Source organism: Vigna radiata, chromosome 4, assembly GCF_000741045.1.
Source record: "Vigna radiata var. radiata cultivar VC1973A chromosome 4, Vradiata_ver6, whole genome shotgun sequence".
NCBI lineage: Eukaryota > Viridiplantae > Streptophyta > Magnoliopsida > Fabales > Fabaceae > Vigna > Vigna radiata.
Window position 1 is genome coordinate 19,085,259 of NC_028354.1, and position 14,721 is coordinate 19,099,979.

The following is a 14,721-nucleotide window of genomic DNA, read 5'->3' on the forward strand; positions in this document are numbered from 1 at the left end:
AATTCTTAGTATTTTTTTTTAAATTGTTCTTTTAAAAATTTAATTTAAGATATTTGTTTATTTAAAATCACTTTTCAATAAGTTATTTGATAAAAAAATAAATAATATGTTTTCATTTTGGGTGAAACTTGTCTTTGTTTTAATCAGGTTGTATTTTCTTACCGTTTGAAAACAGTTAACTAAGTTAACTGAACTACTAATAGAAAAGTTTAGTTTTTTAAATTGAAATACAAAAGAGTATAATTCAGATTTTAATAAAAATAGTCCACTTTTATATTATAATATAGGATAATAGACCAATCATAAATAAAAATATTGAAAAAAATTGTTAAAAATACATTTTCTTACACTTAGACTAACCCCAGGCTTTAAAGAAGAGAAAAAAAAAAAAAAAGAGAAAAAAGACCTAATTTCAAAGACTTTAGCTTTGAGAAAAGAAAGATTCCAAGCTTATGTTGAATTGAGAATGAATGTATCTTGATCTTCTTCGAGTTTCAGAGATTTAGATCAAGAAAATTCAGTTCTATAAAGTTAATTACAAAACCATACTATCTAAGTAAATAAGAACTAGTATCTAGTAAATATAAAAATACTATGCTATGTAAAAAAAATAAAAAGAATCTGAGAATTACATCACACAGTCTTACGTTTCTCTTTCCCTGAGAACTACAATAACGTTCAGTCAATATTCAGCTCGAATATGGTAAATATGTATTTTACAATTGATAATTCACATGTATTGTGCCATGTTTTGAATTTACCTTTGCCTATTGAACAAGAGCGTCATCGGGCTTTACATATTACTCAGTACAAACTCCTAGTTTCCCCAGTTTCTATAAATATACCAAATCCATACAAATAGTAATTTCTACTTGTTTATATTTATCGATCAAAACTAAAAATTGAATTTCGTTTCCTTACAAATAGTAATGTTCTACTTGTTTATCTTTGTTAAAATAACATCTGAGAATTTCTTCAAAAAGGTCAGGGCTTGAAATTCTGGAGTCTAATAATTACACCAGTATCCTTTTCAAGTTGCTACGCAGTCTACAACTACTACTTGCCTACAACTCGTCGTCCTCTAATACCAAGTTTAACAGAACTCCAATTTTAGAAGATATCGATGAAAAAATATCGCATTTCTGAATTGTTTTGTCATAATATACAGGATAAAAAAAATATCCTGGATATCACCACTGTCCTAGACACAACAATACAACTAAACTCATTTGAAGTTCTTGTTTGAGAGTTGCCATGAAAATTAAAAAACGAACAATAATAACAACCGGTCATGACATTTGAAACAAGCATGATGAAAATAAAATTATATTATCTCCATAAAAATTGGCACAATGAAACATGATTAAAATTCAAAATTACTTGATGCTCAGCTAGAATACCCAAAACCCATGCACCTTACATCAAAAGTCTACAACTGAATCAGATACTTTTTCAGCAATGTCTGAATCAACTAACAGAAAATATAAAAGCATGAAACTCGAGTACTACTTTATAGTTCACCAGGCAGTGTCTTGATGATATCAGAATCACCTGAAAAAAACAAAACGGTATTAGAAAAACAAAAACATCAAAACCAGCTGCTAATAAAAGATTGAAATAAGAAAGGAGGCATCCAATACCAGGATCAATAATGCTGAGACAGCACACTCTGTAATATTTGCCGCATGCAGTTCCCAAATCAACATTGTCTATAAAACATAAATATTTTGTTAATGAGAAAGAAATACACCGAATATTGAAAAGTGTCACAACATTTCCTACCAAATACCATCTCACATCGAACAGCTAAAAACATATCGAATGCATCAACATATAAAATTAAACCCTGTTGATTATTTAGCAATTTATACATCAGAACAGAGCTGTAAGTGTAACATCAAAAAGTGCGACCCATATAACTGTTGATTTTCAATAAACCTAGTTAGACAGCTGAAAACATAAACTACTATAAAAGCATATCGAGTGCATATTATTTCAAATAATTAATAGTTAGATGGCCTAAACCTAGTGCTCTATGTTTATTCCTCTATAACTTAGAAATTTAAACAGAAAACCTGACTTGAATCGGGAAGAAAATAATAGATGAAATATAGTACAAATATACATAATAAAAATCACAATCAATAGTCAGTTGATCATAAACACAATACCCTAAAATAAACGCGTTAAATATAATAAGATTCTAAACCGTTAAAATAAAATTAGTTCTGACGAAAAAATTACCTAGACTAACATAAATCAGAAACTTGTAATTTTCTACCTATCATTTAATCATGCCAAAGCAAAGGGGGTATTAGATTGAGTACTTACTCCCATTGTAGTGATGAACTCCGACCTTTGCTAACATAGCATAGTATTCTATCTCGGACTTCCTCAAAGGAGGGCAGTTGTTGGCAATGATAATCAGTTTTCCTGAAACGAATCCAACAACATTTAGATATCGTTTTATACATGTACCACCAAAATATCAACAAAGAGACAAAACCCACATTACGTAAAACAAAACATTAAATTCACAGAGACAATCGGATCTGTCAAATAATTAAATTAAAAAACAAATATTTACAACAGCAGCCTGTTTTGCAATTAGATCATAAGAAATAATTGCCACTTCCATTAACCGTGACGTGGTAAGTAATGCTATGAAAATTAAGAAGATATTGCCAACAGTAAACACTAAGAATGAGAAAAGTGTAGAAAAGTGACACCTTTGGAGCTCCTGAGCGATTTAAGAACGGTCTTGTAACCAAGGGTGTACTTGCCACTCTTCATGACAAGAGCGAGCCTGTTGTTGATGCTCTCATGGGTCTTCTTCTGCATTTTTCGAAATGAAACATACAAAACATAGTTCCATTAGAATGGACTTGGAATTGAAAACTAAGAAGAGATCAAGAACGATAATTGCAGAGAAGGAAAGAAAGCTCACGGTCTTCTTGGCGGCAACCATTGTTGCAGTATGGAGAAAGGAAGAAGAATCCCTAAACGGAGGAAACGGCGACTGAGAGGCTGTGAGGTTTGGGGACTAGGGTTTGATATAGTGTACTTATTCATGCTCCATTTGGATTGGGCCTTTTGTTTATTTGAAATAATGGGCCTCACAAGTTTCTCAAAGGCCCAGATGTTATTCTTCGATCTGTTTTTTTTTTTGTCAACATTCTTGGATCTGTTTAGATAAAAGTATTTTATATTCCTTCCACTAATAATAATAATTAATATGAACAAATTGGAATATTTTAAGTCGTTGCCAATTTAGCATAAAAGATTATTTGCGTTTTGTTTAAATTATATTTTATAAATAGTGAAGGATGAAAATGAAATAAAAAATTACAGATTAGATGAATTTTCAATTTTGGGACTATCTAAATAAGTTAAAACAATTAAAATTACAGATTAGATGAATTACATTTTAAGACATCACAAAGTTAAGTATACAACCCTCACGTGAAAAAAATTTGGTGAAAAAGAAATATTCATTAAAATTATTACGTAATTAAAATATAAAATAATATATTTTTACGAGATTATACAACTCAATTTTATATGTTTCATGTCAAATAAATTGACGAGTAGAAAGCAAAGTATTGATAAAAATAAATAAATTATATTTTTCATATACTAAAATAAAAAAAACATAAAAAATAAACAAATTACTGAATTTCAGTTTTTGTGTGAGAAAATATAAGGAGGTGCGAGTATCAATAGCCTAGATGACGAAATGGAAAAACTGAAGGCCCATATATGTTGGCCATTTTAGATCCTTTTGTGGTGGGCAAGAAATGGGGGCACAAAGGTGCTGAAGAAGAAGAAGAAATGGAGAACGTGGAATTCGAGGCATCGGAGATTGAGTACGTTAGCTATGGCGGCGAGCATCACCTTCCTCTGATAATGAACCTGGTGGACCAAGAGCTCAGCGAACCTTACTCCATCTTCACGTACCGTTACTTCGTCTATCTATGGCCTCAGCTTTCTTTCCTGGTTCCTCAACTTTTCATTTTTTTTTTATTTTCGCTAATTGAATTGCTGTAAAACTTGTGGTTTTTTCTTATGCTGATTTGTTTTCTGCATATGCTTGGTTTTAGGCGTTCCACAAGGGTAAATGCGTGGGTACGGTGGTATGTAAGATGGGGGAACACCGCAACACTTTCAGAGGCTACATTGCCATGCTGGTTGTCATCAAGCCTTATAGAGGAAGAGGCATTGGTAGTTCTTATTCTATGTTGTCCTTTTTTTTTTCTCTCTTTAGATTTTAATGTGATTTTACTTATTTCTTTTATAAGTTTCCTGGAAGAGCTGTTGATAAATTAGAATAAAGGGAAAGTGTGTTTCAAGTCTCTGTTTTCGGTCAAAAGTGGTCATAGTCCCTATATTTCCACAATGATGGATTTTGTTTTCAATCTTAGAGAATTCGTCATTTATTTTTTATAGTTAGGAAGGATTATGTTTACATGTTTAGTAGTGTTCGAGGACCAAATTCATAATATGAAGATACTAGGACCTTGGCCACGTTTAATCGACAATATAGGTACTAAGAAACATTTTTTTGATTTCTTCCAAAAAGCACTTCTCAATCTAGCATAACGAATATATGAGTTGTAATACACGTGTCCAATTTGTATTCGGTGGTTGATTTTTTATGTGTTAATTTCCTGTTTTTGTGATGTTATTATTGGATATTGTAAAAGTGTTAAGTGTTATGATGTTACTAAATGCTAATGTTTGGGTTTGCGTTTTGCTTAATGTTTCTGCAGCTACAGAGCTTGTAACTAGGTCTATCAAGGTGATGATGGAATCAGGTTGTGAAGAGGTATGTGTGTGTATTTATGTTACCATGTTTGGTTGTATTGCAGTGTTCTGTAGACCTGTGGAAAGGAGTCAAGGCAGAGAGAAATAAAACTTTTTAGTTTCCCTGTTGATTGATATGGCAAACTGAAAACGGAAATTTGATTGTGCTTTCACGTTAAACAATAGAAGTTCATTGGATGACTTGGGAATGATGGTTATCCATTTATTATACAATTCATGTATGATGATTGCATCTTAGTTAATGTATATGGGATGAAAATGGTGAACTCCCAAACATGATTTATACTTATTTTATTCATTTACCTGAGGAGCAGAGGATTAGTTTTTGCCTTTCATTGACTATCACTCTTTTATTCATTTTTTTTTTCATTTTTTTTTCCTTTAATCATATGAATATAGAAACTAAATTCTGGATAATATTCAGCCTAAAGGAATGAAAATACAGCCCCAAAATGCTATAGGATCGTGCACTCTCCTCCGCGTGCCAAGGTCACCTTTACTGCCTAATGTACTCATACCCTCTCATGTCCTGGGTTATTCCCTAAATGAGTTCTCTCATTATTTTTCATATTATTCACCAGTTTTTTCCTCTCAGTCTCCTTTATCATCTGTCCCTGCCTTCTGTTAAACACTTCCCTCTTCCAATCAAATTTTTCACTACTTCTCTTCCTTCAAATGTCATCCTGGCCCCCTTTTCTCGTCTTCTCTTAAACACTGAAAGGTCCATTTTCCCATTTCATCATTTCCTTCCGTATGTGCATTCCAATGATTCATCATCTTACAGCCAGCCTATGGTTTCGTGTCTTTTATCAGTAAGTTTCATTATGATATATTATTACAAATAGAGAAAATGTAGAAAAATTGGTAGGAAATTGAAATTGGAACGAAGAGTTTTAGGGTGACTGTTGTATAATTTGGTTGACTTTGATGTTGTTTTACTAAAAAAGAAAAGCAAGGTATCATTAGCATTGTAATACAGTGCTGGTCATGCCAATAAATTGAATGTATATAAAAATATCAAAATCTTTTATCATATTGCAGTTTTATTCATGCAGGCATGCACCTCTTTAAATACTAGTATAATGTTCAAATACAACACAAAAACTGTGTGCTGATTTAATATGTTTGAATATTTAGTCAGAGGAGAAAGATTGAGTACCAAATATTCAACTTTACGTTCACCTATATGCAAATGGAAAGATGTTTATTTAATCTGCTCTTTCTAAAGTTGAATCACATGTACAGTGAGAACAGGTCCATGTTATGGAGCTGTCCCTGCGTATCCTGATTCTCCAGTGTCTATAATTAAACTAGGATTGTGATAATACACATGCCTCTTTTCGGTTTTCCTCTAAAACATCAATTCTGTTTTTGTCTCTTTCAGTTTGTTAAAAGCTCCCTTTGGAATGACATTTTTTTTGTACCTCATTCTTCTATTAGCCTTGTGCTTAAGTTTTTTATGTTTCTCCTTGTTGAGTGCTGACAGCTTGTTAAGAGATAAATTCATTTTAAAGAAACTAATCCTACTGCCATGATAGATTTTAATTCTTATCATGTAGTGGAAAAAAAGTAGAGTCAGGGTTATATCGAATATCATACATATGTAGTCGTAGTAGCTTAGGCCTAAGTTGTTTAGAATTTGACCTTAGGGCCAAACGTTAGACTCACATTCTTTGTTATTTATATGTATAGGTTACACTGGAAGCGGAGGTGACAAATAAAGGAGCACTGGCACTGTATGGTCGCCTTGGCTTTATTAGAGCTAAACGGCTCTTTCACTACTATTTGAATGGTGTTGATGCTTTCCGTTTGAAACTTTTATTTCCCCGCTCGGAGTTGCACCCATCTCTTCCTTTGATGGCAGATAAATATGAGAGCCAAATGCAGAGTGACCAAGGTGATACACCATTTAAATAATGATTTTGTTCTGTATTTTGAGGAAATAGTTTGGGCATATATTTGTAAAATTAACCATGCATATAAATTCGGGTATAATTTTTTTTGTAGAATAACTCCTTCATTTGAAATGATTATATAGGAAAAACATCATGTGCTTTGATATCAATGTTCAGTTTTTTTTTTTTTCTTTTGGGATGAAAAGCACAATGACTTCTATCGATATGAAAGGTCGTGTTCAAGTTTTGAGTGGAACATGTTCAACACTTAATGGGAGAATAAACATAAGCTTTGTACCCTGTATATCAGAGAGGAATTATTTCCTTTGTCTTTAGTTTTTAAAATGTCTGTCTAATCGTTACAACCTCCTTAGAAATTGGAAAAGTGATTAATAGGAATTTTAAAACTTTTTGTGAATAAATTTTTATTATGTAAGTATTTATGAGAACTATTTTTGAAATTGAAGAGGGGTTATAATAAAGAAGCTAAAAGAAGTAAGAAATAACTTAAAAGAGTAAAATGGGAAAAGTTACGAAAATGGTAACTGGACTGGTAATGAGGATAAGTGTGTATTTTATATTAATATTTCATTTGTGATTTAAATATCTTTTTGTGTGGTAAATATACATTTTTTGTTCTGATCTCTATAAATTATATACTTTTGTTATGTTTAGTTCGTGCTTATATGAAATCTTAAAAGATGTTACACGTTTTAACGATACACCATTTTGTTATGTCATTATTTTCTTATGCAAACTTGTGAAAAATTATATATGGATTAATTCTTTGTGTTAAATACACACAGGATTCTTTATTTATAATAGAAAAAATATTGGTTAAGTTAAAAATATAAATAAGAAATAATAACAAACTAACTAAAGATAAAAGATAAATATAAACTAAATATAATATATCTAATACTCCCCTTCAAGTACATACATATGTACGAAGCTTGTCACTAATATAATCTATTAAGACTTAGTGAAAATATCTGCTTCTGAGTGACACCAAATTGCTAATGATTTGTAAGACAATATAGACGAAATACTAACCCAAAAGACTCTTCCTGAGCAACAAATTTGGAAGGTTGCTTGATGTAAATTTCTTCTTGCAAATCGTCCTTGAGGAATGCCACCAGTGGATAAAGAGGTAATTGTTGGAGAGCCACCACTACTATAAATAAACTAACAAAACCATATTTTCCATGGAAAAAAAAAGCATACATGGACGAGTCAAACACAATGGTGATAAAGGAGAGGTCAGAAGAGAAACAGCGGAAGAAGCCATGGATGAACTTGAGGGAAACTATAAAAAGAAAAAATTCTCCAATCAAGGCACCTGAAAAAGGAAAAAAAAAAAACAACCTTGATGCCCTGAATCACCACCTGAGAAGAGACCGAATGTGCAACAACACACGATGAATGCGACCTCGACATACCACCATGCACAACGGAAAAGGGAGCAAATCCATAAGTTCAAAAGACGCTGAGAGCACATAGAAGCTCCAACGAAAGTGTCATTGATGACATGGTGATCATCAATCAAAATTGAAACTCCAATATTAATAGCGGTAGACAACGGTACGTCGGTAACGATAAATGGTGCTACCACCAGTCGCGATAAATGTAAAGGTAGAAGCACCAAAAACTTTTTCCTCCGAAGACATCTTTTAAGAGGTAAACTTAGAATGTATTTATGTTTAAAGTCTTTTCAATCCTATAATACTATAAAACTAACGAGTTTTGGTTTTTATTTTTGTAAAAAAACTATTTTTTTTTTCGTTTCATTAAAATTAAAAATTATCACTTTTGATCTTTAGTATTATATAATATTATTAAATACTTGTCTTAAAAGAAAAACAAGAACTGTTGTTATAATCTAGTACGTGTCACCTTTTTAAAAGTCTTAAAATTGATAAAATAAGTATTTTTTTTATTTATCTTAAAACGAATATTAGAAACCCATTGAATAAATAATAGAGAGTTTTGGAGAGATAAATGATTTAAAAATTACATAACAAAAACTAAAATGCAGATAATTTATAAAAATTTCAAAAAGGTGATTTCTAAATTCATAAAAACAAGAATTATCCTCGATTAATGAAAATAAACAATTATCCTCTTATAAACTTATGAAAATAGTAGATTTTAATACTTAAGTGTCTAACGAGAATTTTTAACAAAATAAATAATATATAAAATTGTAGTATTCTATAATTATATTTTTTATTTATTATATTGATAACTCGCATCTTATTAAATATGATCAGAGAACATGATATAATGTTTTCTTAGTAAAAAAATGTATTCAAATTTTATAAATAAAAATATCTAATTAAAAATATTTTATACAACATAAATCAGTAAAATCACCAAGATAAATTAGTAATCCAGGTCAACATTTAACATACTATATTATAATATAATGTAGTAGAAAAAACATTTTCCATTTATAACAAATAAAGATTAAAGTAATCAATGTTAGCATTTCTTTTAGCACATATAGGATTACAAAATATTTATAGATTGAGTACTAGTATTTTGACATGCGAACGTATCAAATACATTTATTAAATACAGTGTCATTTTATTAATTTGTAAAATCATACAACATAATTGAATAGAGTGATTATTAAAATCCACAACGTGTTATTTAAATGTGAAAATAAATAACTGTGTGTAAAAGTATTATTATTCTCATTAATTACGATAATAATTAATTATTATTGAGGAGAATAATAAAGAAATTGGAAAGTAAAATGAAGAAAAGTGATAATAATTGGTAGGTGACACGTCAAAAATCCAAATACTTAAAGTAAAGCAATAATCAGCGAACTTTCCATAGGAAGCATGCTTCATGGGTCATCATTTAATCTATTTCAATGTCCTATTCTGTACTTCTCCTCATCGCATGCAAAATGAACAGCTCAAAAAGCTTCTTCAATCAGAATCAATTTTACTTTTTTTTTCCTTTCTCTTTTCTTTAATTTCGCCAAACATGCCCACTTCCGTCTAACCAACCACTCATACTTCATAATATATTGCTATTTGCAGACTTATGTTCAAAGCCAAACAAAACTTTTTACACTTTTTCTTTCTCTTATATCAATTCAATAGAAAAACATAACACTAATGAAATCCGAGTCATGTAGATCGAAATATATATATATATATATGTATATAGTTCTTCACACCAGTAAGATATTGTCCATTTTAAGTCAAGTTTTCACGAATTTGCTTTTAGTATCATCATAAAAGAAAAATTACCAATGAAGGTATCTTATATGTGTATAAACTCATGTCTATCTCTTATTTTATCTGATGTGAGACTTTGTTTGTACCCAACATCTTGATCATATATGACGTTTCGTTTTCTCAATTTTATAGAATTTAGACTTGTATTTGAATTTCCAACAAATATAATATTACAAACTGATTTTATGATATTAAATAAGATTTTAAATTTATTTTTTAACATTTTACATATTAATTTTGTGATAATAAGTTAAGTTTAAATTTTCTTTCGATCTCAAAGTATGAAAATATATTAAAGATTTACCATGTCTAATATTAATCAAAGATAAAACAACTTATAAAGTCTTAAATGTGCATCTTACACGATACATGTAATTACTAATAAGTACTTATTTAGTCACACTTTAGAAGTTCAAAGATTTTAGGCAAAGAATATAAATGGTCGAAGAAAGGAAGAAAATGGTACAAATTGAAGAAGATTTTTGACATTAAGCCACGATTGCTTCTTTTTTTTTCTTTTTTTTCTTGAGGGTTGCTAATATTTTGTCTTTGGTTGGGAGATACTTGAGGCATTGAATTTGGTAGGAATGATTGCTTAAACGAGTTATTTATCTTAAAAAAAAAACATAACATATCTATCAATCGATAAATAAAGCTAAATTTCAATAATCAAAAAGTGTTCACCGAACCTCTTTCAGATTAATTAGTAATTGGAGATTAGTCTGAAAAAAGGAAGTAAAATATGATCTGCTTAAAATAATTATTTTTGTCTCACTTTGATCGACTAAATCAAATCACTAAAACCTTTCCAAAAAAAAAGGTGTCAGCATAGAATAGATAGCATTATCCATAATTGAATTTGAAATTAAAAGTGGGATCCATGTCTTGTGCAAGCTTAAAGAAAGATACACTATAATCCTTCACTAACAGTTACATATTCTACTAAAGTCAAGCTTTATAATCGCTTTGCCAAGATTTTCAAGCCATGTTTGGATTAAAGCTCATGCAAATTCAAACTTCCAACAGCAAATTTTGATGTCCAATATCTTCATGGTTACACATCTCAAAAATCTTGTGGAAACCTAACGCTGATGATGGGGTCAATATTGCAGCTGCAATATTGTAATTAATGAAGACTTTCAAAACTTTGATGTCCCATTACAAATTAATCAAGACTTTGAAAATAACCCTACTGGGGTGAGTGATCAGGTCCCTGTTCATCAAATTGTTGTTGGTGGTTGTAGAAGTAGGATGGTTGAGAAGAGGTTGAAGAAAAGGTGGTAGAAAACTGAGAGCTGAAAGGATCTTGTTGTTGTTGTTGGTGTTGTTGTTGCTGATGATGTTGTTGTTGTTGATTGAAAAGATGGGATGTGTAGTAAGGAAACTGTGCATCATCACTTGAAAGAATCTGAGCATATTGAAGGAGGTTTGGAAAAAGTTGGTGGCCAGGTTGATGATGTGAGGGTGGAGCAGAAACATGAACAGAAGAAGAAAGAGATTGTGATGAAGGTTGGTGTTGGTGCATAAAAGAAAGATTGTGATGAACTCTTTCTGGGAAATTAAGCTTTGCTTTTGTGCCTTTGAACTTGAGTGCTGCTTTGTCATATGCAAGGGCTGCATCTTCTGCTGTTTCAAAGGTTCCTAACCACACTCTTGCTGCTTTTTTAGGGTCACGGATTTCTGCTGCCCATTTTCCCCATGGTCTCTGTCTCACTCCTCTGTAGTGTGCCTTCTTTCTCACTCCTTCGTTATCAACATACACAATACACAAATCATATTATCGATCACACAATCATACATTTTTACATTCATTTAATAATATTATCGATGAAACAATCATATATTTTTACATTCATTTAATACATTGATAAAGATAAAACAAAGAAAATATTTTATGTATGAAAATATATTCAATATATTTTCCTTCTACTAGATTTTCATCTTGGTCTGTTTTTCTATTTTTACAAATTAAAACATTACTTCAACCTATCAGATCACTTTTGTACTTATTCAATGCTACCTTAAAAGCCTATTTCAGTCATCATGCTATTATCTTATTTTATTAGATAATATAAGGGACGGATTTGGTTAAATGTAAAATACATAATTTCAAAACTATCTATTATTTAAATAAGTGGCGGAACTTTTAAAATAAGTTCGATCAATAAAATATATATATATATATATATATATATATATATATATATATATATATATATATATATATATATATATATATATATATATATATATATATATATATAAAGTATTGGTATTATTTCATCTCAAAATCTTAAAATCTTAAAAATTATGATTTTATAAATTTATTTTATATAATGTTTAACTCTTCTATTTTTATATGGGAAATTTATATTTACATTTGACTATCTTAATTCACACTTAAATCTTAAAATTATAAATTTATGAATTTTTTTATATGTGAAATTTATACTTATATTTAAATATATTAACTCACTTAAATATTCTAGCAAGAAGCTTAAAATAAAAATTTTATTTTTAGAATAAGTAAATTAAAAAAGTTGAAATCTATTAATTTTATTAAAAAAAATATATGGCAAACAAACTACAAACATATTGAGAATTATAATAATAAGATATATTAGGTGTATAAAATAAATTAATTTCTTATGTCATGGTAAGAAAAAACTCAAACTTAACCTACCCTAAGATTAAGATTAATTTAGTGGTGAGGGGATGTAGGTTTTAGGTTAAAACCCTATAAAGAGGCATTGTAGACCAAAAAAGAGAGTTTGAAATTTATTAAGTTATTTATTTCTACAAGGCCGAATCTTGAAACAGAACATGCAATTATAAAGGTGGGGTGGAGCCACTTCGAAACACAATGTCTTATAATAATGTAATTGATTATAAAAGAATGAAAGTGCTTCTGTCTTAACTTCAAAAAAAAGGAGACCATATCAAATGTTTGATGCAAATTCCGATGTAACTATGCTAAGCTAGGCAAGGTAGGTGTAGATTTTATGTTCCCCACTGCATAAAACTTCTCAAACTATACAGATATATTCAATATTAAAGCATTTGTAATTTGATATTTATACTTTATAACCAAATTCAAATTAAAAGTTCTAAGAATTATGCATGCAATGTGTGACGTATATGAATCATGGGAACAGAAATATGATATGTATTTCATTCTGTTACGTGAAGAAATTCTGATATGTTCAGTTCTTGTTGATGTGTGGTTCTGGGCATTGGTCAAAGATGAGATAAGAAGAAAGAAGAAAAATCACGACAGCTTGATATAAGACAGAATCATGCATTGAATTTCTGTACATACTAAGTTGTCCACATGCCACTTATGCTGACGTTGTCTTTCTAAGTTTTCATTTTTCTCATTTTATTTTTCTGAAACCGAAAGTTTATTCGTTATTTCAATTAAAATTGACAAGCTAGACTTAGTTTTCTTTATTATTATTTAAATGAGGTTTTTAACGTTTACTGTATGAATCTAAATGGTATAATTTATAGCTGATTTTTGAATTTTTATTATTAATTTTGGAATGTTAATCTCAAATTGATGTGGTTTTTTAAAATTATATATATTAAAAAAGGATTAGTAAATCTTTTTTACAATATCTATATTGTGATATATCGTTCATAAACATGCTATACCAAAACTATATATATAACATCAAAATAAACAAAACTATGATATTCTTTCATGAAAAACTAACCTGTTTTTCTCAAAATACAGTGTAATTTCGAAAAAAAAAATGTATTTCAAGTCAACAAATAAAGATCACAGATCTTTGTTCGTGGCTTGGGGTGTAGACATTTCATATAATTATAAGTATATACTCATTTGAATTAAGATAGATCAGAATATTACACCAAAAAATGAATTCTTTTACTTTGTTTTTTGATTTTAAACAGATTGATTCTTCATAAGACATCCAAAGATGCATCATTTCTTCCTTTCATCGGAATTTAAAGACAGAAAAAAGCTTGTTTTTTTATGTTATTTTTCAAGAAATGACATATATATATATACATAAATGATGAATTGAAATAAGTTAAGAAAGCTTGCAGACCTTGATCTGAAGAAGGCTGAGGTTGATCTGAGAGAGGAAAAGATGATGATTGTGAGATGGGAGGGTTTTGATTTGCAGTTGTCATAACTTGAGCAAGAGCTGAAACCATTGCAGACATGTCGGTTTCCGAAGACCATGATGCATAAGCATCAAATTCTTGTACTGTGTCGTCTTTCTCTTCCTCCTTTGATGTTTCTGAAGATAGTGGTAGTTTTCCATGCCTTCTTGGATCCACTTTTAGGTTTCTGCTCTATGCTCTTTTTGTTCTCAGATATGATCTTCTGCTCATGTCAATGCTGCTATATAATAACCCTCTTAGACCACTCAAATTTAAGGGCTCATAACCAACTAAAAAATTATATATCTATTCAACTTTTCCTCTCTCAACTTTCTTTTCTTCCATAATTAACCATCATTCACTCTCATTTCAATTTTTATCTAAATTGTTTCCTCTTACATTAAGCATGCAATTAGCTATCTTAAACTCAGTCAAGATTATAATCTAAGCTTAATTACATTAACACTGTTCTTTATTCAAAATCTCAAGACAATAAATTAATAGATTTTCACTTTTATATAGTATTTTATTCTCTCGTTTTTATCTAATATAAAACTTGAACTATCAATAATTTCTTGTTTGAAAGAAGATGATTCTCTTTCGTATTAGTACATAT

General features: G+C 29.7%; 3 protein-coding genes across 3 annotated transcripts; 1 reads left to right on the forward strand and 2 right to left on the reverse strand.

Moving 5' to 3' along the window:
* Positions 1–1,306: 1,306 nt before the first annotated feature.
* LOC106758718 (60S ribosomal protein L30) lies at positions 1,307–3,078 on the reverse strand. Its single transcript, XM_014641686.2, has 5 exons — positions 2,948–3,078; positions 2,730–2,835; positions 2,332–2,433; positions 1,641–1,709; positions 1,307–1,551 (listed from the first exon to the last, which is right to left on the reverse strand). The coding sequence occupies exons 1-5, from the start codon at positions 2,966–2,968 to the stop codon at positions 1,511–1,513; spliced, it is 339 nt and encodes a 112-aa protein (XP_014497172.1). The 5' UTR covers positions 2,969–3,078; the 3' UTR covers positions 1,307–1,510.
* A 666-nt stretch (positions 3,079–3,744) lies between these two features.
* Positions 3,745–6,943, forward strand: LOC106759578 (N-alpha-acetyltransferase MAK3). The gene is made up of 4 exons (XM_014642817.2): positions 3,745–3,996; positions 4,101–4,221; positions 4,770–4,825; positions 6,517–6,943. Exons 1-4 carry the CDS (start codon positions 3,760–3,762, stop codon positions 6,739–6,741), a joined length of 639 nt encoding a protein of 212 aa, XP_014498303.2. The 5' UTR covers positions 3,745–3,759; the 3' UTR covers positions 6,742–6,943.
* A 4,006-nt stretch (positions 6,944–10,949) lies between these two features.
* Positions 10,950–14,358, reverse strand: LOC106759577 (ethylene-responsive transcription factor ERF113). The gene is made up of 2 exons (XM_014642816.2): positions 14,048–14,358; positions 10,950–11,717 (listed from the first exon to the last, which is right to left on the reverse strand). Exons 1-2 carry the CDS (start codon positions 14,163–14,165, stop codon positions 11,164–11,166), a joined length of 672 nt encoding a protein of 223 aa, XP_014498302.1. The 5' UTR covers positions 14,166–14,358; the 3' UTR covers positions 10,950–11,163.
* Positions 14,359–14,721: the final 363 nt, after the last annotated feature.